This window comes from Mauremys mutica, chromosome 11 (genome assembly GCF_020497125.1).
Source record: "Mauremys mutica isolate MM-2020 ecotype Southern chromosome 11, ASM2049712v1, whole genome shotgun sequence".
Lineage (NCBI taxonomy): Eukaryota > Metazoa > Chordata > Testudines > Geoemydidae > Mauremys > Mauremys mutica.
The window spans coordinates 79,844,113-79,867,346 of NC_059082.1; the positions used below are offsets into that span (position 1 = coordinate 79,844,113).

General features: G+C 54.1%; 2 protein-coding genes across 2 annotated transcripts in view; one reads left to right on the forward strand and one right to left on the reverse strand.

The window, feature by feature from the left end:
• FAM83G (family with sequence similarity 83 member G) overlaps window positions 1–21,413 on the reverse strand; it is a 37,958-nt gene extending 16,545 nt beyond the window's left edge. Inside the window, exons 1-3 of the mRNA XM_044980510.1 lie at window positions 20,354–21,413; window positions 5,408–5,575; window positions 341–465 (exon numbers count right to left, since the gene is read on the reverse strand). Coding sequence (XP_044836445.1) covers window positions 341–465; window positions 5,408–5,575; window positions 20,354–20,842 — 782 coding nt within the window. The 5' untranslated portion in view covers window positions 20,843–21,413. The remainder of the gene's footprint in view (window positions 1–340; window positions 466–5,407; window positions 5,576–20,353) is intronic.
• The window catches only part of SLC5A10 (solute carrier family 5 member 10), an 84,662-nt gene that overhangs the window by 39,550 nt on the left and 21,878 nt on the right, over window positions 1–23,234 (forward strand). The gene's annotated exons all lie outside the window — the stretch shown is intronic.

Genomic DNA, 23,234 nt, shown 5'->3' on the forward strand with positions numbered 1-23,234 from the left:
GCAGCAGACGTATCTCAAGGCAAGTCTGGGGTGTGATGACTGGAGGTGAGAGGTCGGGATTGCTGGGTATCGGGGGCAGGTGGGGTTCACTGGATATCAGGGTTTGCAGGTCAGGATCGGGATGCAGCAGCAGAGCTCTGCATGCATATTTCAGCTGGTGCACCCAGCTGCATGCTTCCACCCATTGCTCTGACTCTGCACTATCATGAGGATCAAAATTCACATCCCCTTAAAACTAAAACGCCGACCCGCCTGGTCCCGCTGTGGCCCAGCTGAGGCTGACCCCATCCGGCGCGCTCTTTAGATGTGGGAACGCCTGACAGAGCTGTCTCTGGATTACCTGTAGGAGCCGCACATAGCCCGGTCACCATCCACGAACATGAACTTCTGGGCCAAGGCGCCTTTGAACTTCGTGGCCGAACGGGTGAAAAATTCCGCTCCCCCCGTGGTGCGAGCGCGGAGATTCTGCAAAGCAAAAGCAAGACAGCGGGTGGGAAAAGAGACAAAGAGGAGGCAGTGCAGTGAGAGGCTCATGTCCTGCCTCAATGGACTCTTGGTTAGGGCTGAAAAAATCGAGTCTCTCTGCCTGTTGATTTGCTCTTTTTTTAAATGGCCATTTCCATTGACCATTCCCTCTGTTGGCCAGCTTGGGCTTGATTCTGCTCTGAGTGGCGCTGTTCTAAATCTGGATTAACTCTGCAGAATTCGACAGTGCTGCTCCGGTTTCACACCACCGACACTGGCGCTGAATTTGGCCCCTTGCCTCAATAAAAAGACACAGCCCTTATCTTCAAAGCACCATTCGGATCTCTGCATAGACGCTGACTCATCCCCGCAATAGCTCTGAAAGGCGGCTAAAGCCTGGTTTACATGTAAAATGTCGATCGACTTAGCTACGTCACTCAAGGGTGTGAAAAAATTCACGCCTCTGAGCGCCGGCATTAAGCCAGCCTGAACCCTGGTGTAGACGCAGCTAGGTCGACAGAAGAATTCTTCGGCCACCTGGATACTGCCGCTCAGGGAGGTGGATTTACTGGCAGTAGCACCAGTAGTGTAGACACGGCCTAAGTATTATCCTGTGTGGCTGAGAAGGGAACTGAGACACAAGGAAGTTAGCTGCCTTGCTCCAGGCCCCACAACGAGTCAGTGGCTCATCTGGGACTTGAGTTCAGGAGTCTGCTGCTTCCCCAAAATGCCTAACCTGGTTTTGTGTGGATTTTCTGCTGTGATTATCCCCTTTTCCCAGTCACCCACTGGCTGGAGCTTGGGATGGGATCGGCCTCAGGTGAGCCGCAAATGCTTGTCACCTGGAACAGCCACTTGGAGAGTGTTCCAGACTAGCTTGTACAGCGTGTTACCGACCGTGCAATAACTGGCAGCCAATGAACTCAAGATAAGAACGCTAGTGTGGACTGACCCATAGGGAGAGACGCGGCGAATACCCCAATGTGCCCTGAGAAACCAGCATGGGAGGCGCATTAGAAGCTCAGTGTTGTTGTTTACATTTCCACGCCCAGGAAAACAAGCTAGAGGCCGACCTCATTCTGTACATCCCTGTTAACTTAATATCCTTTAACCGCCCATTAATCCAGCTCCTCCGTCTAGGCCAACCCTTTTCATAAGTTCACAAAGGACCATTAGACGCTCTCAGGTCACACCCAGCAGAGCAAAACACCCAGGTCCCAAGGTATGTTTCATTCTCCCTCCTCCTCACTCTCACAGCAGCAGCTGCTTTAAGTAATCTCCAGTAGGAAGAAAACAAAAGCCAGGGCACGCAAAGATAGATGCCTGATCAGAAAACACAATAGCCGCTTCTCCCAACCCCTGAATCACTGCAAACACTCAGCAGTTGCTTAACAAACTGTGTGGCTTTCCCAAGCTTGTGCGGTATTTACCAAGTCCATTGAGCCTGTTTTTTAGACACTGAAATAACAACGTACATGTCTTTAGCACCTTTTATCCTCCATGCTCCGGCTCAAAGCACTTTCCAAATAGCGTCTCAGGTTCTCTGGGATGTCCTGGCTGCTTTGCACCATTGACTTCCATGGTGTCAAGTATCAGGGGGTAGCCGTGTTAGTCTGTATCCACAAAAACAAGGAGTCCGGTGGCACCTTAAAGACTAACAGATTTATTTGGGCATAAGCTTTCGTGGGTAAAAAACCTCACTTCTTCAGATGCACGAAAGCTTATGCCCGTGAAAGCTTATGCCCAAATAAATCTGTTAGTCTTTAAGGTGCCACCGGACTCCTTGTTGGTTTTGGTTTCCATGGGTATTTCTACACTGCCAGCCTCCCAACCCAGGTAGATAGATTCGGGCTAGTGTGAGTCTGTCCACTGGTGCCGGGAGGCTCAGTGCCAGTGGGAGAATCCAACCTGGACTCTGTCTCCAGGGATCTGCTGGTGCACGCCTGCTGTTCCGGTCCTGGCCCCATCCACAGCTCTGCCAATGCACCAGAGGTCTCACCGGCATCACCTCTTGCGACTAGCCTGGAGCTTTCCTGAGCTGAACATTCATCTTAATCTCAGTGCTGGGTGCCACACAGCCCAGATGCATGGAAATCACTTCCACATGCAGCCCCGGCCAGTTAATGTGCTGGGTAGGAGAACACCAGGCACCTGTCGGAGCCAGTGCTGTGTTGCCTAAGTATGTATGAACTTTCCTTTCTCTCTGTGCCACAGTTCCTGTGACAGCCATTCTCCGGCTAGCTCGAGAGGTGGGAGGCTCATGAGGGTGCTTGGATGCCAATCAGAGAGCTGCTTGGTGGCTGGAGCCACGTGGCTGCATTCCTCAAGGTAGATATCTGCTGTGCCAAGCAAGGCAAAGGCAGAGTGGTTTATGGCCCGGTGGTTAAAGTACAACCAGGAAAATCAGGCCGGTCAGCAGGCCTGAAAGTGAAACCAGGAGATTCCCATGCATCAGGAATTCGTGATAACAGCCACACGCCCACCTGGTGCATGACCGCTTTTGATCATTGCTCTGCAGGCAGGTAGGACCAAAGGTGTGCCCTGCTGGCTTTAGTCACTTCTGGGAACCCCTCCCACCCGCTCTTTGCCTTCACACAATGCCTGCGCTGGCTGATGGGCTTATGCAACCAGTCAGCCTTGCTAACACTGGCTAGCAGGGTCCGGATCTCTGGCAGCAGCACTAGCGGGAGCTTTCTTACATGGCTTGCCAAAGTACACAGATCCCTGGCCTGGAACACTCTTGGAGCTTTTCAAGAACAGAGGCTGCCAAATAGTGCTAGATATTGCAGGAGCAGGTGAAATGCCAGTGGAAGGACTAGCTTGAGATCACCAAACCCGCGGTGATGCCCTGTGCCCAGTTTCTTATTTCGATATCCCAGACATTCGTGGTGCTGTCCAGCCAGGAGATCTGATCCCCGCCCCACCCAATGTAAATGGACACGACAGTGCAGCGCTTAGACAACCGACGTGCGGGTATATCTCCCGGAATCCATTCCAGCCACTGCCTGGGCCTCGGACACATTGTTTGACCTTCCCTGTTCTCTGCGTGTGGCGCACAATAGTTTAGTCTCTGGAGGGCTGTAATACTTTGCTCTGCATAGTTGTGGGGCTTGATCCTACATGTTATTGGTCAATATAAAACCCCACCGGAGTGATACTTCTCCTGTAGCGCAAGTGGCAGGGGCTTGTGCCGGGTGGCTCTGCGTTCTAGCCCTGTCGGGCCTGGTGGGGCAGATGTATTTAGCACAGAGGCAGCCATGAGATCTTGTTGCCAGGGGGACTGGTTACAATACGTGTCTCTCCTGTTAAAATAAGGCGACAGGACAGGGACATCAAAGCCAAGTCACTCCTTGCCTCCCTGCCTGAGTGTGAACACAGCCTGCGCGGGCAGATTCCTTCCATTGTTCCTCTCTCTCCATGGGTGCTGTGTCGGGCTGGGTGTTCGACATCACCCTGGCTGGAGCCAGCAGCCGTTCTGCTGTTGCCGTCCGGCCCTGCCTACCATTGATGGGAAGGACCAACACGTTGTTGGCAGGAATGGCAGCGCACGGGAGATGCTGGGTATGTGTGTATCCCTCCCCCACCCCCACCCCGCCTCCTTGCTGTTGCTGGGTGTGGAGCCCTGGAACGGGACAGCCTTGCTTGTTGTTTTCAACAGTCTCATCTCTTCCCTTGGCTGCAGGGTTGCCTGTAAGTGACAGACCCAATCATCCCACATGCCCCATAGGCTGCCACGGAGCTACCCATCTGGTGGCCAGAGAGCCTGGCTGGGAAGCACCAGGTGTACGGGGCCGGAGACTCCACAGATCTTCCCCTGCAGAATGGCTGGGCTGGGAGGCTGCAGAGGCAGCTCCGGGATCTTGGAGGGGGGGGATTCCTAGCCCTTCCCTTCCCCCCTGTGCGATTCACCTGCACCCAGATCAGCTCTTTGGCCTGCGGGCAGTGGGGACATGGGGCTGGATTAAGCCTTCAGGGCCAATGCTCCTTGCTAACTTCCCCATCATGCCCCAGGCCTTTCCAACCTCCTCCAGCAGCCTCCGGGTCTTACATGTGCTACCAATATGGACAGCCTCCCCCACGCCTCAGAGACGCCTGTGCCCTGAAGAGACAGCCGAAGGAAGGCATCGTTATCCCCATTTTACAGCTGGGGAAACTGAGGCACATCGCAGGGAGGTGACTTGCCCAGGGGCAGAGCTGGGACTAGTGCCATGGATGCACCCTAGCCACTAGGTCCCACTGCCTGGCTTAGCCAGCACCCCCCCCCTTCATTTTATACAAACACACCCTTCCCCCGGTGGTGCCCAGAGGGGCTAGCAGGGGGCTGGCTGGAGATCTGCACCCCCTTTGTGCCCAGAAGGAAAGCTGGGCCTCAGACGTGCTTGTGGGGACCACGTGCCTAGCTGGCCTCTGTCCGCCCCCTCCTGAGTCAAGGCAGAGCTCTGAGAACGAACCAGGAGACGTTGCAACGACTCATGGCACCATCGGCTCTTTGGCCTTTGAAACGATAATTACAGGCAGCGCGAGCGCCGTCGCTTGTAAACTGGGTGAAAATACCAGCTGGAATGGTCTCAGCTGCAGCCGAGCTCCCTTTGTTTAGCCAGCTGTGGCGTCCGAGTGGGAGGCAGCCCTCCGTTTCAGGTTGTTATCCTGTGGGCGTGAGCGAAATGCGCCGTCCAGGGCACCCGCTATTCTTAACGCTGCGCTCGGCTGCGATTCAGTGCCATTGCCTTGAGGATGCCCAGTTCTCCTGCACCTGGCACTGTGCGTCGTCACCCAGCCGGGCTCATGTGCGACATCCCTTTTCATGCATTCACTGTGCATGGAGGTAACCGAGGACAGGGCAGAATCAAGCCCAATTTTTCTATCTGAGCTTCCAGTTGACTAATCTTGCTTGCCTATAGCCACCCACTGCACGGCGCCACGCCCTCGGTGCCCGTCTTACCTTCAGGTGCCCGGCGTGCATCTGTGCTCGCTCGCACATCTGAAGGAAGTATTTCGCATTGGTCTCATCCACAATGATGTAGACGCCGACTTTCCGCTTGAAGCCTGCGTCCAGGAGGTCCTTGAAGATGTCGACGTCCGTGAACATGTCCATGACAACAGCCACGACCTGGTGAGGGAGGGGAGGGGGCAGAAGCGGGTGAGTTCAAATGATATACACAGGCTAGAGTGCCGCGAGTCGCTTCACTGACTGACCCCTGCTGTTCCGCCTCAAGTCAGGGACTGAAATTATTATTACTTATTACAGGATCCACATGCCCCAGGCCCCCAGGGTGCTAGGAGCTGTACAAAAACAGAACAAAAAGACAGTTCCTGCCTTCTCTGATCCCTGGGGCAAGACCAGCTCTGTGAAATGTTTACTAGTCCTCAGTGCAGTTGTACTGGTGCCATCCAAGTGTTTCTAGCCTTCTAAGGAAGTGGGATTTCCCTCCGTGCTGCTTTCCCCACCAAGGCAATTCTTACATGATTTTATCTGCCTCTGGATTGACACTCGCTATGTAGAATTCTGCGTGGTACCAACCGGAAGCCAGCAACCCCCGCGTTCAAATGAGATCCGACATTGGGGATTGGTCCTGCTCTGAGCAGGGGGTGAGACTAGATGGCCGGCTGAGGTCCCTTCCAGCCCTGATATTCTATGATTCTATGATTAATCGCTAACTCTAGCGGACTGGGGCGCAGCGTGTGCTCAGCTCACGTTGGAGCTGAAGTTGGAAGCATAGCAAGACGGTCACTGGGGTGATGTGAATTTAACTGCCAAGATTTTGTGATCTGCCTAGGACACAAACAAATTGGGCTCACCAGGTGAGGACCTCACCTTCCCCTGGCAGGGAGCTGCACTCGGAGCAGGTCCCAAGAACTCACAGCAGACAAGCAGGGGACATACACACCAGCTCAGGGCCCTGATCCTGCAGGCACTTAGGCACCGGCGGTACCTTTACCCAGGGAAGCAGTTTCCTAGAAGTCAATAGAACTACCCCTGTGTGCATGTCTCTACGAGAGCCGGACCTTACTCAGCTCAGCAAACTCCTACCGTGCCTTGAAAATCCAGCCCCCTGCTGTGAGCGCTCTGTGACAGAGCCCTGGGTCCCACGCTGGGTCCCCCCGACCAATACACAGAGGATATGGGCCAGGTACAGCCCCCAGCTATTGAACCTTGACTCTTTAGCTCAAACTGTAGCAGCTCACGCTTTGAGCTCCGGAAGGCCCTGGTGCGTTGGCCAAGATGGCAGCCTTCACACATGCTCTGCAGAGAGTGGAGACATATATTATCCTCCTCTCTGAGATGCTGGGACTAGAACCCGGGTCCTTTAGCTCTTGGAACACAAGTGTCGACTGCTTGAGCCGAATGCACCCCCTGTTCCCCCACAGCTGGTCAGAAGAGCCCCATGGAGGTAGCACCCTTTGAAAATCCCCACACTTCAGTCTACCTTGGACAACAAAAACGTTCACGCCGGCAAAGTCTTTGAACCTCGGAAGGAAATCTCCATCACCTTGCCTGAACGGTCGATGTGCACATCCCTGCTAACTCTGGGAGATGAGCTCACCTCCCCAGCCATCTCGTAGCACCATGCTGTTTGAGCCGGCAGCACCTTCCACGTCTACCCTGTAATATTCCACCCGTCTGTATCCATGCTGCTGCCGCGTGGCGTGCACATCCCTTGGCTCGGGAGACAGGCTGCAAATGAGGGCACTTTTGAGATTTCCATCTCAGCGTCATTTGAGCCAGCCTTCCGGCCCCAAGCAGAGCGCTTTGTACTTTCCAGCCACCAGCGGCTGACGACGTCTCGTGCTTCATGAGCTTTCATTAAGCCCTGGGAGGGAGGTGTTGTTAACCCCATTTTACTGACAAACTGGGGCACAGCGGGTGAAGTCCTGCCTCTGGTGAAGTCAGTGGCAAAACTTGCACTGACTTCAAATGAGCCAGGAATTCACCCAGACTGTTTACATGACTTGCCCAAAGTCATGAGGATGAGTCAGGAGCAGAACCCGGGAATCTTGACTCCTGTTCCCTACTCAACAGCCTCCTTTTCTAACACTGGAATGTAGCACGGGAAGCCCAGGTCGCTGATTTCTTTTGGCAAAGCTACGATTCCTTGTGTGAAAGGGACAGGATCTACACTTCTGTCTGTTGTAGGGTTGCCAGGAATGCTCGGTCGAAGGCACTGCTAACCCAACCGGGCCACAGTGGCCAGCTCCGCGCAGCTCCCAGAACCTGCCAGCGTGTCCCTTCAGCTCCTAGGTCAGGGGCGGACAGAGGGGCTCTGTGCACTGCCCCTGCCATCAGCCCAGCTCCGCAGTTCCCATTGGCCAGGAACTGCGGCCAATGGGAGCCGCAGGGGCGGCGCCTCTGGATGGGACAGTGCACAGAGCCCCCTGGCCGCCCAGCGCTCCTGCACCTAGGAGCCGGAGGGACATGTTGCCTCTTCCCGGGGCCACCTGAGGTAAGCGCCACCCAGAGCCTGTACACCGAACCTGCTCCCGTGCCCCAACCTCCTGCCCCAGGCCTGAGCCCCCTCCCTCCTGGAGTCCACACCACAACTCCCTGCCCCAGCCCTGAGCCCCCTCCCACACTCTGAGCCCTCTCCTGCACCCCAGACCGCTCATCCCTGGCCCCACCCCAGAGCCTGGACCCCTCGCTGGAGCCCTCACCCCCTCCTGCACACCAACCGCTCGCCCCAGCCTGGTGAAAATAAGTGAATGAGTGAAGGTGGGGGAGAGTGAGTGACGGAGGGAGGGGGGATCGAGTGATCCAGGGCGGGGCCTTGGGGCAAGGGGCCGGGTCTGGGGGCAGGGCAGGGCGGGGCAAGGGGGTTCGGTTTTCTGCAGTCAGAAAGTTGGCAACCCTCGTCTGCAAATGCCTTCCCGCTTGCTGCTCCCAGAAACCAAGATTCCCATAACCGAAGGATGTCAGAGGACAAAGCATTGCTCCCTAACGCGAGGCGAGGCCTCCGTGTGTTAATTACTCATGTCAGGCCAGGCCTCAGCTACAGTTTCACGGCTTCCCCTTTTGGTTTAGGTGCGGTGGGGAGGCGGGGAATAGGAAAACGTGGCCGTAAAGCCACAGCCATGGGCCAGATGATTTAGGGCAGCGTTTCCCCACAGGGGTGTGGCAGAATTTTTTTGAAAAACGACATAGGAGAACAAAAAAACCCTTCCCTTGTATTTTGATTCGTGTCGGAGCTGGACTCTAACATCATTCATTTTACTGTCCCGACTGTGACTCGCAAGGGCGGTAAACAGCTTAAAGCAAGGCAATAAGAGGGTGAATTGATTTGGAGACAATACGGTGACGTGCCTCAAAATAATGAAATGAAAAGTGTCAAGGTTGGGAACCACGCACTTAGGGCCGGAGGTCAGATCGGCCGTGACGTTACCTTCCTTTTTAAAAGCTGACTCGGCTGCAAGCCGGCAGCGTTTCTTGAAAGTCGCTGGCAGTTTGTCGTAGTTACAAGGGCTCACGCCTGGCTGCTCTGTTTAATCTGGTGCTGCGATTGAGGAGAATTTGTGCAGTTTGGCTCACTGGGAAATATACCCTGGGTTGAACCAACCGTTCCTTTGATGGCTGGAAAGACGCACGGGTTCCTTCAAGCAGGCTGCCTAACTACCGCATGTCATGGCTGGTTGTGTCGCGTCCTGCGGCCTGGCCTGTTTTGTTTATATGACCCACTGTGCTGGTTCGGATGCCATTCCCTATGTGCAAACAAACACACCCGTGAGCACCCTGGAAAAGATCCAGGGTGGGGAGCTGACTCCCCGCTGGTTCAAACAGACACTGGGAGGATGGGAGCGAAAGCCACCACAGGGTGCGGTTCCACCCCACGGGGACGTGTGCCCATATCCAGCCAGGGCATGAGCTGTCATTTTAGGGGGCCAAGAAGGAGCTGGGGCAGGGTTGAGCCGTAGGGGGCGATGCTGCTGGCGTGTATTGCGTGTGCAGCGTTACTGTGTCAATAGCCACAGGCCGTCATCTTTGTGGCTCCAGTCCTGGCATTGGAGTGGAGAAGTTTGCTGCTGTTCTGGGCCTGAGCCCTGTTGTGTTCAGTCCAGTCACGCTGAGGTGCAAGGGCAGAGCGAGCAAACCCGGCGAGACCAGCGGTGAGCCGGGCCTGCTGGCTTGTTTGTTCGGTGGCGAGGAGCTCTGCTGCTGCAGCTCCATGACTGTGCTTTGCCCTGCGGAGCAGCGACGTTACCCGGCTCTTTAAACGCCTCCTTCCGCAAGGTCGTTTTAAACCCCGAAGCAGCACTCGGCGTAGCTTCACTTGAGCTGTCCAGAGGAGAGTAGCTCACCTGCCGTGGTCCCTGTGTGCTGGCAAAGCCCTGCAGCTGGGCTGGGGCGAATTCCCTCGGTGCAGGCGTTGCACAGGGCGTCCGTGTGCCCGTCCCCTCACGAGCCCTGGTGCAAGAGAGGTGTGTGTAGCTCCAAGGCCTGCAGGCTTGCCATACCTTGGATCAGCCCCCAGCCTCACTAATGCTCGGGCATTTGCTTCAGCCCCGGGAGGCTTGGCAGGGGACACGACGGGGGCTTACTGTCCCCTTTTCCCTCCTTCTCCCGGAGCTGCGAGTTGGCGTGGCACAGAATCTGACCCTATGTCTGTCTGGGAATTCGCACCCTCCAGCGGGGACTGATCTGAGGGCTGAGCTCGGCAGAATAGCAGTTGGCGCTGGATGGGGTTAGTCAAGTGACAGGCAGGGCGAGGGGAAAGCGCAGCCGAAAGCCATTCGGGGTCTGTTCAACCGCCCGGCAATGCAGAAAAGTCAAGCGGGGATAGGAGCCTGGATCAGACCCATGCCCATTAGTCCAGAACCCAGCCTCTGAGAGGGCCAGGCCCAGGAGGTGCACAGAACCCTGGGCGAGGCGCTCTGGGGAAAGTTTCCTCTCACCCCTAAACATACTAGCTGGTGTGTTGTCCCTTGTCTGCTGAATACCCCAGCATTTATTTTGACGCTCGGAGATTTTGGAGCCTGAATTTCCCATGAGGCTTTGCACGCTGCATGGAGAGAGGCTATTCTTTCCCAGAGCCATTGTAGGCGGCACACATGACAATCACACGTCAAACAGCTGATGCTCCACCTCCATTCAACTCAGCTGCGAAAGCTGCGCTGAGGTGCCAGCTAAAACTGGGAATCCATTCACTGCCTTGCCCGGCACGCTCGGGAATTCTCCTGCGGTTGCTGTGGGTTGGGACGCAGCACAGAGGTGCCAAGGTGTGAATCGGTTGGCTCCTGATCTGGTTCATCACTTGCAACACTTTACTTCTCTGTCTCCTCAGTTATTCCTAGGAGGCTCTGGGTTTGGTAACTGCTTGTAGGACTGAGAACAGGGTTGCTGGGCGTAACATGGTTCCCCCCACTCCGAATGAAGTGTGAGGCTCGGATGGGAGATCATTCGTTTGAGCTGGACAGTGAGAGTTAGCTGTGATGGGAGTACGTTGTCTGTGCACCAAACCCAGACACACATGTTGAGACTAAGAGAATCCCTGGAATGTTTTCCTCATACAGGTGGAGGAGAATCAGAATTATGCTTGGCACTTATATTGCACCTTTCATCCAAGGCTCTCAAAGCAGCATAATTAATTGAATTAATTTAGCATCACAGCACCTCCGGCAGGCGGGGAAGTTTGATGATCACCATTGTATAGATTAGGAAACCAAGGCACGGTGACTGGATTGTACAGCATGACCTGATTTCCACGCCCTGGTTATGTTATCTAGACCGCACTCCCAGGTGGAGTTTGTTCTGCTTTATGAATGGGCTGCTATGCTGGGGTTGCCTGTGATAGCAAGACATTGGTCCTTTCCCATCCTCTGCTCCTATGTGGGCTTGCACCTCCTGCCAAGTCATCTGGATTCATTGTAGGGCTGTTGGGTGCAGGAGCATTTTAAGTGTAACTCAAGGAGACTTTGGAGGGAGAGATTTTCAAAGGAGCTCAGCATTGGCCTTTGTCCAGTGGGAGCTTTGCCGCTGACTGCAGTGGGAGCAGAAAGAGGCCAATCCCGAGCAGGTTTGAAAAAGCCACCCTGGAAATCTGCCTCCTGCCCATTGCTCCACAGAACCGCGAATCTCCAGGCCCGGGGCTCGTGTGCTCACGGCTGTTAGCGCTGCAGCAGCTCTGGGGTGGCGGGGGCACTGCGGCTTTGCTTGGGGAGTTCCCCGGGGGTGTGACTGCCATACGGTGATGAAGGGCATGAATGCGAGGACATTGCAAAGGCAGACCGAGTAAACCTGGCACCAGAAACAGTGACTTAGGCCTGCTGATTTGTTTGTTTGCTTGCTGTTTACTCAGAGGCGCAGAGCTCGGCTGCAGCTCCCTGGCTGTACTTTGCCTCCGGAGCAGGGACATCACACGGATCTTTAAACTCCTGCTTTCACATTCCTGCTGGGGAACTTTGCCTTGAGGAGCAAGGAGAGTTGGAGCACAGCTCCCAGGAGGAATGGAATCTGGGTGTTTCACTCACTTCCAGGAGATGTTAGGGTGCACGCCCACCCCTCATTGCCCCGTTGGCGACCGGGAGTTGCTGTGAGAAGGGAAATGTAACACTGGGTCTTTTACTGCAGACATCAAAAAGAATCATTTACAAGTGTGTTCTACCTTCTCATTTACCCGGCCCTTAGCAAGGTTCAAAGCCCTTTATGAGCACCAGTGGATGAACCCACCCACGTCCCGTGTGGTGGGCAGGGCAGTATGATGACTCCCATTTTACAGATGGGGAAACCGAGGCAGAAGGGTTGACTGCCTGATTTGCAAGGATACAGAGCCCTCCTAGCTCCCGTTGACTTCAGTGGGGTATGTGGACTTCTGAATATCAGGCTGCGAACGGCTTGCTGAAGGCTGTAAGGTGCCTCGATGTCAGAGCCACAATTAGAACGAAGAGGCCCTGGTTCTCCTTTCACTTATAGCAGTGTGAATCAGGAGTGGCTCCATCCCAGTTAATCGACATGCATACTGTGAATAACGCCAGAGTTGGGAAAATTCCCAGTCCTGTGTTACTCCAGCACGATGTGGAGCCAGAACCGCCTGTGTCTTAAGCCCAGCTCTGACACTAATTTCCACTTAGTCTCTTTAGGAACCTAACCCCTGGGAGTGAGATGCCTAAAGATCTTTGAGGATCTGGGCCTTAGCCTCTCTGTTTCACTTCCTCCACATGGAACCTGAGACCGTGGAAAACAGGGATGCTAACAGTTAGTAGCCTCCCAGCGTTAGCTGCAAAGGGCTTTGAAAATGAAAAGAATGAAGTGAGTGCCAAGGAATAATCACATACAGAATCTGTAGGGTGGGAATCGCCTTTAAAAATAAAATCAACAAGAAACAAACCCTACATGATGCAGGTCCCGTCTAGTGACTGCTGGCCACGGGCAGTGGAGTTGTGATGGGTGCCACCAGGCAGCATGTGTCCTGGGGTCATGATGTTGCAAGGTAGATGGTATTCCAGCCCCAAAGGAAGCTCTGTCCTATCTCCTCTTTGCATCAGCTGCTTGTTTCTGAAGGCAGGAATCTGAAAGGGGGCGTTTCTCTCTCTGCAGAGGCAAAGTCGAGACACAGAGCTGCAAACCCCCCAAACCCCAAAGCACGTTCTGGCCAGTTTGCTTCATCCAGGTTTACTGACTCTGCCCTGCCACAAATAGTAGGGAACCATCTGGCTGGTGAAATCGATTGGCTTGTGGGGTAGCCTCCCACGGGACTCCCAAGTGATCTAGAACACCAGGCTGAACAAAGCCCTAGACAACGGGCTGTAGGGGACAGCTGAGGTTCAGCTGCTAGGGCCGCGAAGCAGGACTCAGGAGACCTGGCTCCATAGAGTTCAAGGCCAGGAGGGACCAGTAGATCATCTGGGCTGACCTCCTCCCTCTCACAGGTCATGAAATGTCACCCAGGTACCCCTATATTGCACCCAGTAACGTGTGTTTGGCTAAAGCGCATCATCCAGAAAGGACACCCAGGCTTGACTGGACAAGTTCTATTTCTGCCACGGACTTGCTGTTGAACCTTGGGCCAGTCATGGCCCTGCCCTGTGCCTCAGTTTCCCCTTGTGCGCTCTTGTCCATGTAGCTTGTAAGCTCTTCAGGCAGGGATTGTCTCTTGCTGCGAGTTGGCACAACATAGCCTAGCACAAGGTGGGGCTCACGCTCACTTTGGGTCTCCGGACGCTGCTGCAAGACAGATTATACGAGGACCCATGATTGCAATTGGGTGTCGGCAGGGGGTGAGTGAGGCGGCCTAATAACAAATCATCCCCATCCCCCATTCCTGTGGGAGTTCAAAAGCCCGGGGTCAAACCCTGCTCACAGCTCCACCCGCGGGAACCTGTTGAAATCTGTACGAAAAGGGCAAAAATTCAGCTGCGGGGTTTAATCTGCAAAGAATGAAGTCCTGTGGGCTGGAGGACGCGGGAGGCCGGCCCTCTGTGCTGAGTACAGCCCTTCCTGAGGAGTGGGAGTGCCGGCCCCCAGCACAGGCTGCTTCCCCGGCTCTAGGGGGAAAAACCCTCATCCCTCCCCTTGTAACTCGGCTAAGCATTTACTCCCCTGCAAAGGGACCCGGCACTGTTGCCTTCCTGACTTTGGAGCATTTGACAATCTGAAAGCACGATCCTAGTTCCAAAGCAGTGGGGAATCGGACCCTTTGCACACAGCGACTTTTCCCTCTCTTCGCTGGTGTGTCGTCAAGACAATTCCCCCCACTGAAATGCTTTCAGCGAGGTAAAAACCCTCCCTAGTGGAGAAGGAGAGCCCTAGATCCAAGCCCAGACGGTCTCTATTCCATAGCAGATTCCAGCTGGATCCGTCTTCCCTCAGTCCCAACTAGTTGGCGAGGTATTTAGAACATGCAGCCGTGCAGCATTTTTGGCTGGATCAGGTATTGAGAAACGATGGGGTGTTTATATAGGTTTCCAGCTCACAGCCCATCTAATGGACGTTGCGGTGTCACGTACAAATCCCGTGCCCATCCAGGAAGCACAAGGGAGGTCAGAATCATTTCAGGATGCTTTGATCAACATGTGAACTGTGGGATCATTTTTTTATAGGGGAAATTGGAGTTCTTATTAACCTACTTTCTGCATCATCAAAGAGCAGCGTTTGGGCCTGCTGCCTGTTTATTTAATGACTATATATTATCAGCCCAGAGTAAGCACACAATTAGAGCAATAATGTGTTGGGAAAGATGTAAGTGGGATGACTAATATTAATAATCGCTGTCCCTTCTCTGGTACCTTTCATCGCTGTCTCACGAAACGTTCTGCAAACAGTAATTAACTGAACCTCACACCTTCCTTGGCAGGTAGAGAAGGTTGATTATACCAGATATGAACCAAACCTGGAATCTCTAATGCAAACTCTGAGGGCAGATTCAAAAACCACTTCCTACGGTTTTGTTCCAGGCCAGTATTTTCGATATGTTCTGATTTCAGCTCCGCTGGAGCCAAAGTCTTGTGAAAACAACTGATCGCTTGAGAATTCCCCCATTTGAGATGGGAGCGCTCCTGAGCCAGTGAGGTTTTCAGCCGGTTGGGGTCAGAATCTCATGAGAATAGTCCATGAGATTTCAGTGCCATGTCAAAACTCAGGTCTGCTTTAATCCTGGCATGTTCTTGAACCTGAATCCTGCCCTAAAACTAATCTGAATAGTGCCTCTTTGTCTCATGTCTATATTATCCCCATTGTACAGATAGGGAGCACTGAGGCACAGCGAGGTCATTCACCAAGTCACTGGAAGAGCTGGGAATAGAATCAGGGGTTCTGCGTTCCTTCCTTTGCTTTAATCACTAGGGGATACTCCCACCCAGAGACAGGAACAGAGCTCAGGCATCCTGCTTCCCCATCTTTTTCTCCTTTTGACCATTCCAACTATGTCACAAAACTATGTTTAGTCCCTAAACTCAGCAAAATGTTTAGCCATGTAGGCCCTGATCCTGCAGACATCTACATGAGGGCTTAATTTTGTGTTTGTAGGATTTAGTCCTGACTCCCTTCCCTTCCCATAACCACTAGGCCAGCGGTTCTCAACCAGGGGTACGGGTACTCCTGGGGGTACGCAGAGGTCTTCCAGGGGATACATCAACTCGTCCGGATATTTGCCTAGTTTTACAAGAGGCTACACAAAAAGCACGAGCGAAGTCAGTACAAACTGCAATAGAGTTTATACTGCTCTATAGACCATACACTGAAATATAAGCACCATATTTATATTCCAGTTGATTGATTTTATAGTGATATGGTAAAAATGGGAAAGTCAGCAACGCTTCAGTAACAGTGGGCTGGGACACCTTTGTATTTTTATGTCCGATTTTATAAGCAAGTAGTTTTGAAGTGAGGTGAAACTTTGGGGGTACGCAAGACAAGTCAGGCTCCTGAACGGGGTCCAGCTGGCTGGAAAGTTGAGAGCTGCTGCACTAGACAACACCGCCCTGCCTGCGCTTAGCACCCAGAGGGAACGCATCCCTGTCCTCAGACTGAATCAGCCCAGACAGAAGCACTTAGCCCTGAACAAGCTCTGTGAAGCTGTAGTCAAAATAGCTGGAGTTTGCTTCCCTCTCCGCCAAAGGAGATTTTGCAAAGTGAGAAAAACCCAGTGGAAGGGGTGTATGTCCTCCTGGCGTCACATGGCGCATGCAAACTAAGCTGATGGCTGTGCTGGCGTGTGTGCCCGACCTGCCCCAGTAAGGACGTCAGAGGAACTTGGCTCTTCTGTACACAATTAGCAGTCCCGGCGTTTTGCTTTGGTGCTGGGATTTTTCTTTTTTTTTTTTAGTTCTGAATGGGCCAAATGTGCTCAGTCTCCAAATTGCTGCTGGGCTCAGGGTTCGGTGCTGAGTCTGCAGGAAGGATCGCTACCCTAAGCCAGGGAAAGAAAGGCAGCTGTGCTTCCCAGCTGCTTAAGAGCCAGATGCAGGCCAATGCCCTTCCAGAACATGAAGCAACAAGCTGTCGGCAGGAGACAGTCATGTTGGATGTAATAGGAAATTCCAGATGATGTAGGTAAAATGCCTTGTAGCACTTTTTCCATTTCATCATGGGATGACCCAGATGATATAAAGGCAGCACCTGGACAGCGAGAAGAAAACCTCTGATGCTAGAAAGCAGCAACCGTGGGGATGGCAGAGAGAAGGTCACACCTGGCTAACTTTGCAGAGATAGCAACTAAAAACCTGCTCCACAGCTGATGGAGCTGCTACACCCTTTACACCAGGTCAGGATCTGGCTCATACTCTCTTGAGTGGCATAAACAATAGAATGACCAGAGAAATCCAGCTACTCGTAGACTCCGAATAATCCCCATTCCTTTTAGAGCACCTACTGTCCTAGGACCTCAAGGCACGTCACAGAGGGTAATGAACAGAGCCTCACAACGTCCCCTGCATGGGAGACTATCCTCATCAGCTGGGGAAACTGAGGCACAATGGGGCAGTGACTTGCCCAAGGTCATACCGGGAATCTGTGGCAGTGCTGGGAACAGAACCCAAATCTCCTGACCCCTCGTGCTCTACCTGAGCAACTGGATCACACTTCCTGTCTCTCCTACTCCCCAGCCCACTCTGAACAAATGTTGCTCCCCAGCTAAGTCACTGTGCAAGGCGCTGAATTGGTATGGTGTTGCAAAAGGATCCCCCTCCCTGCCAGGCATGCATCTCTCTCTGTCTGGAGCAGGGATTCCTCCTGCTGCTGCCAGGCTCCAATGCGGCCTCTTTCTTTCCCCACTCTGGGAGCTCAGTGTGCGGATGGGGCAGTGGTGGACACGGCCAGGCCCCCACAGGCACTTGGTCCATCCCGACACACACACAGGGATGGCGACAGAGAGGCGGCTGGCCAGCAGTGGCCGGCGATCGTGATGTCAACGAAATGCGGCGTCGGTGTCCCAACCAGACAGGCCGCCTCCAGCAGCCAGGTGAAGGGGTCTGGGCTGGGGGAGGGACGGGGCCCAGCCAGTCTCTGAGTCAGCGGCCCAGGGAAGGAGTTGGAAGCGACGAGAATGCAGAGCCAGCAGAGAGTGTATGAACCAGGGTCAGGGACTATAGGCCAGGCCCAAAGACAGGCCGTTCTCACTGATGGTGAGGTGACGCGTTGCCTGCGTCCGTTCGTCCCATAGTCCATCTCCTCCTGCTGGGTCTGCCAGGCAGCGATGGAACAGCTGCAGCGCACCCCCCGGCGGGGCTCAGCCTGCGTCACAGAGTCAGGGCGCAGGTGGGCGACCGCAGTCCACGTTCCATCGGGGGGGGAGGGCTGGCTCAAAGCCCTCCCTGGCTTCATGCTCGGTGCCTCCTCGGGCGATCGCGCCCCTTGGCCGAGGCGTCGACCCATCCGCCCGGCCCTAGTGCCCTGGGGAGCGCTGGACCACGCTCCGCAAGCTGGGACGTGGCTGTGCACGAGGCAGCCCTGGGCATCCGCATTCCCGCCCCGCCCAGCAGCAGCTCCTGGGACGTCGGCCGCAGTAGAAGTTGGAGGGCCTTGGCCTAGCCCTGCAGCATGTGAGCAGAACGCTGCCCTGGCTCCAGACACCGCTGGGGGCATGGAGGGCCAGGCCGGAAAGCTTTATACCAGGGGCGCAGGACAAAAACGTCTCTTGGATCAGCCTCCCGGAGCCCCAGCTTGTGCCTTCAGAGCTGAGCATACCAGGGGGGATGGGAAACATTCGCCCCTCGTTTTTGGGTTCCCTCAACCAGCCCTTCCATACCTAGGAGACCCCAGCTCGGCTGCGACAACAGCCAAGGGGGATGAGGGGGAATTAAGCCCCCTCCTCCCCCCACCCCAAGCCAGGCTGAGGCCCACTCAAACGCAAAGCTGCTCCGCTACCGAAAGCACATCCTGAGTGAGAGGTCTGCAGACTGGTTTAAAGATGGCTCCCCTCTAAACTGGTTTCAGACGCTGTTTGGCTGGCGGCGTGGACTGATCACGGCACGTCTGCGAGAGCGTGGCCCCGGCCGCACCTGGCAGCCCGCGTTCAGAACTGGTTCAAACGTGTTCTCGGATCATGCTCTCTGCCTGCTGGGGACCCGCCCTCTCCAAATACACAGCCCTCTGGCGACAAGGGCCTGGAAGAGCCACTCGGCGCGCTTTGTAATTGGATGAAGATTGGCTGTTATTCCCGTTGGGATCTAAGGCATCAAAGAAGCTCCCTGACTTGCTCTTCTGACTGAAAAGCAAGCTGAGAAGCAGGCAAATGCACAGGACAAGGTCACATCAGGACGCAGGGATGTGACCTCTGTGGCTGCTGATCCCCAATGTCCGTGTGGCCACACATGGGGCAGCCTGCAGAGAAGGCTCTGTGTGTACATCTCAGGTTACTCCTGGGGGAATTATGTGCCACTGTGTACCTGCAGAATTTACGTCCCCTGCAGATTTCTTTGCTTTCCTGCAGAAAAATGACTTTCTGATGTGGAAGCAAAGAGAAACCACAAGAGTGGTCATGCAACACTCCCCAGCAGTATGTTTTGGGTGCCCAGGGTAGCCGGCAGAGAGGTAAATCATTGTGGGGTGGGACTGGGGAAGACACGGCTGGTGGCTTCTACCCTGTGCCAGGCTCAGCTGCTAGTCTAGGCTAGGCTGGGCTGGGCTGGGGAGGGGAGGGTGGGACTTCCTCTTCCCCTGCACGGCATCTGGGACGAGTCAGACCCACCCCAAGATTTCTCCCCTGGCTGCAGGAAGCTCTGCAAACCTCCTCCCATCCAATTCCTTCACCCATCGCTCCTCAGCTGCGGGGGAGGGATCCCTGTACTGGGAGCTGCTCCCCCATCTGCCCAACCCCAAGGCATCCAGACCCCCCCTCAGAGCGATACCCTCCTGCCGAGCCTCACCCTCCCCGCACTCAGAACCCCCCCAATGAGCCTCAATCCTTCTTCACCTGAACCACCCTGATGAGCCACTCGGATCCCCACTCCACCGAGCCCCAACCAGCTGCACCTGGATCCCCATTCCTGCTCAATCCCGGCGTTAATTCGGAGGGGCCTTCCACACTCTGGTCATAGGAGGCCCTCAGTACACAGCTCTCATTTCCTTAAACATACCTGTTCTACCTGCTTCCACCACCTCCCCCATCCCGATCACCCTCCCTCTGGGTGAAGATACTTCCCAGACCAGTCCTCCATCTCCGGATCACAACTTCTCCATTTGCCATTCACTGCCCTCCACCAATATATTGTGGCTAAGTCTGTCTCAAGGTCCTGATCAGAGCGTTATTAAATGCTAAGACGCAGCAAAGCAGCTTGTTCTCATTTTTAAAAAGGCTGGACGTAATCAGGTGTTGGACCTTTTCCTTGGGGTGGGTCTTACCGAATGTTTGCTGCAGAAAGGGGGCAGCTACTGTTTTTGATCAAACGTTCCTGGACTGTGCAAGCCACTAATCAATTTTGCGTCATCTGTTTACCAGGATGCAATTGACTAGGACTAACAGGAAGACCTTGGGCCAGATTCAGCCCTTATGTAAGCTGGTACAATGCCAGCAGCCTTCACCTGTTCGCACCAGGGCAGAATTTGATCCTTTGTACTTTGCAGAGCCGCGTGCAGTTCCCTGGGGCCCTGGAGATAATTATCAGGAGAAGGCTGATACCTTGGGCTTGGAGAGCGATAGCAGCTCAACTCGTTTGCATTTTCTTAGCCCCACAACCTCTGGGTTGCCAAGGGCCCAGGGAGGTCAAAGGAAAGATTCCCATTGTTTCCAGGGGAAGCTGGATCAGGCTTCCAGCTCTTTCCCTCACCAGCGGCAGAATCTGAGCCATAAGTGTGGATGTGAAGCTTAATGGGGAAGAACAGACGATACACCGGGCTGGCCCCTGCAGTCATCGCTCAGCCAGACCTCCCTTGCAGGGCACTGCGTGGCTGAGGAGGACTTTGGGATCTGGCCCCGCTCTGGATAGCTGAGTGAAAACCTGCCCTAACGATCGGCGCGCATCTCACCTTCTGAGCCTGGACAATCATCTTCCTGACCACCTCCTTGATGTGCGCTTGCCCGTCGATGGGCGGCTGCATGTACACCATGGCCCTGGTGACCCCCCGGTAGGCGACGGTCTCGGGCCAGCCCAGGTCCAGCTGCGGGATGGAGCGGTCGGATCTCTGGGGCCAGTACTCCAAGGAGGGTGCCAACTCTCCCTCGCCCCCTTGGCTGGTGCAGTCACCGTCGCTGTCCCCGCCCCCGTGGCGTGGGATATACTCCGAACCCGGGTCGTACGTTTCCAGCGACTCCATGATCTTTTTAAGCTCCAGCTCGGAGAGGAAGTCCCGGATGTTCTCTTTCTTGAGGACCTCGTAGAAGGCCTCCGGCCCCTTTGAGACCAGGGCTTCCAAAGCCAGTCTCTGCTCCTCGCTGTAGAAGAACTCCGGCTTGGACTCGCTGGATCTCCAGTTGACATGACTGTCATCCAGACACTGCACCTGGGAGAGAGCCATAGCCCCGGCAAACAGTCAGACACTGAAGGGAGCCGGCGACACCAGTGAACGCTAGACTCTGACAATAAATAAGGAGTTAATTATTTCCCGGGTTTTAAATAACTTCGCTTTTTTTCTCCTTCTTGCGTTAGACACAGCGGTGGGTCCCCCCCTCCCTCCTCCGGCTGACTTGGCTTCTCCACAAAGTGCTCCCACGCTCTGCCTCAAATCTCCTGCCTCTTTGGCTATTTCCGCTCAGGAGACGCTGACTTGGTTTCTCATTTACTCATCGGCTCTGGCCAGCCCAGGCGAACTCCGTGCGAGACAAAACCAGAGAAAAACTGATTCTTCCTCTGACTCCCAGGTCTCCAGTGCTGTAAGCCAGGTGACCGGCCACTCGCTTGCAGGCACAGGTGCTTTGAGAGTGGCACAATCCCTTTGAATCTTCTACCACCAGATCCACTTCCCTCTCGCCGCCTGCCCTTTCCCACAATGATAATAGAGAACAGAATAAAATAAAATACTAAGGAAAATAAAGGTTTAAAAAAAATCCAGCAAATCGGATAGGCAGCAGCCGTGGGGGTGTCTCAGTCTGATTCTTCCTCTCTTTATTCCTCTCTCTCTTGATCTGAAGTTCTCTGAATGGGATCAGCCGTTGTGTTTCCCTGCAGCAAAATCCTGCCTATTGCTGCCTGATCAGTTTCTCCAGGGTTCCTGGGGCTGGAAGCTGGATTCTTGCAGGGCTCTTGCCGGTAGGCAGTGCGGAGATGGACAGGTAACAGCAAGAAGGGAAAAGAAAAGGAAAAAAACCAAAGTGATTCATAGCTCCGCCCTGCCCCACCTGCAATCACATGCTGCTGCCTTCAAACATTCCCAATATCTGCCTAGGCCATTAACTCCTTCAGCAGTGCACACATGCCTGCAAAGCCAGCCCTGGGCGGGAGGAGGACAGGAAGCTGACTCGTCAGCACTGCACAGCCCAGCTCCCAGCACTGCTTCCTGGATCTTGCTTCCCCGAGGCAAAGGAGAGGGGCTGTCTGGGGCTTTCGCGGTTCGTGCACTGCAAGCTCTGTGGGGGTGTTGGTACAGTGCCCACCTGTGGTCCTAGACCTACCACCAGCTCCTGGCTCGCTGCTGCTGCCTAGCCTGACTGGCTGAGCATGCCGAAGAAGTGGGTATTCACCCACGAAAGCTCATGCTGCAAAACGTCTGTTAGTCTATAAGGTGCCACAGGATTCTTTGCTGCTTATGCTGAACATTGTCCTTCGAAATGGTTATTTGAGTGGAAAATGGGGGGTTTGAGGACAGGATGGTTTTGAATTGCCATGAAAACAAAGCAAAGCCCCCAAAGTGTTTTCAGTGGTTGGCAAAAAGTTTTTGGTTTTCATTTAAAAATAGGAGAAATCAAAGTTTTCTGCGGATCCCGCCCCCCGCCCATTTTCTGACTGGCTGTAATTGTTAACCCTTGCTGTACCAAGTACTGCCAATCCTGGCAGCAGCATTGGAACCCAGGGCCGCAGGATGAGTCCTTGCCAGCTGAGCTAGCAGAGTACCTCCCATAGCTAGTAGCTATAGTAGACTGTTATCTTTTTAGGTGAACCAGCCTCTGGGAGGTGGAGGGCAAGGAGTTCATGTTCTTCCTAGAACTTGCTGCAGCAGAGTAAATTAAATGAACAATTGGGAGAAAGAAAGACAAATACCCAGGCTCTGTTAATAGACCGGGGCAAACCAAAAGCATCTAACACACCAGTCCCTTTGGAACTGGTCACTCTGAACTCTGCCAACTCCCAGGCAGCAGTTCTCAGCCTTTCCAGACGACTGTCCCCCTTTCGGGAGTCGGATTTGTCTTGTGTATCCCAAGTTTCCCCTCACTTAAAAACGACTTGCTTCCAAAATCAGACATAACTATACAGAAGGGTCACAGCCCACTAGTACTAAAATCACGGCCTTTCTCATTTTGTCTGTATGAAATTGTAGTTTGTACTGATTCACTATGTAGCCTGTTGTAAAACGAGGCAAATAGATGAGTTGATGTGCTCCCTGGAAGACCTCTGCATACCCCAGGGTACATGTGCCCCTGGCTGAGAACCATGCCCTGAGGGGTTTCAAGAAACGGGGGCCAGTTCTCTCACCAGTGTAAATCCGGAGTTCTTCCATGGCCACTTAGGCTGATGTGATTCCAGCTGACAATTCACAGTGGTGTCAATCATTTTGCTCATTGTTCCAGGATAAAGTCCCCTCTCTACCAATGAGCTGCAAAGATTCTAGTGTCAGAAGTGAGGCTCACATTGCATCATGCTGCGGGACCTGTCCACGTGTGGCACCCGTATAGTCTGTGACGAGGGACTGATGCTTTTCAAGGGTACGAAGAGTGGCAACTGCACGTGGCTGGGGCAAGGGGCATTTCTCATAA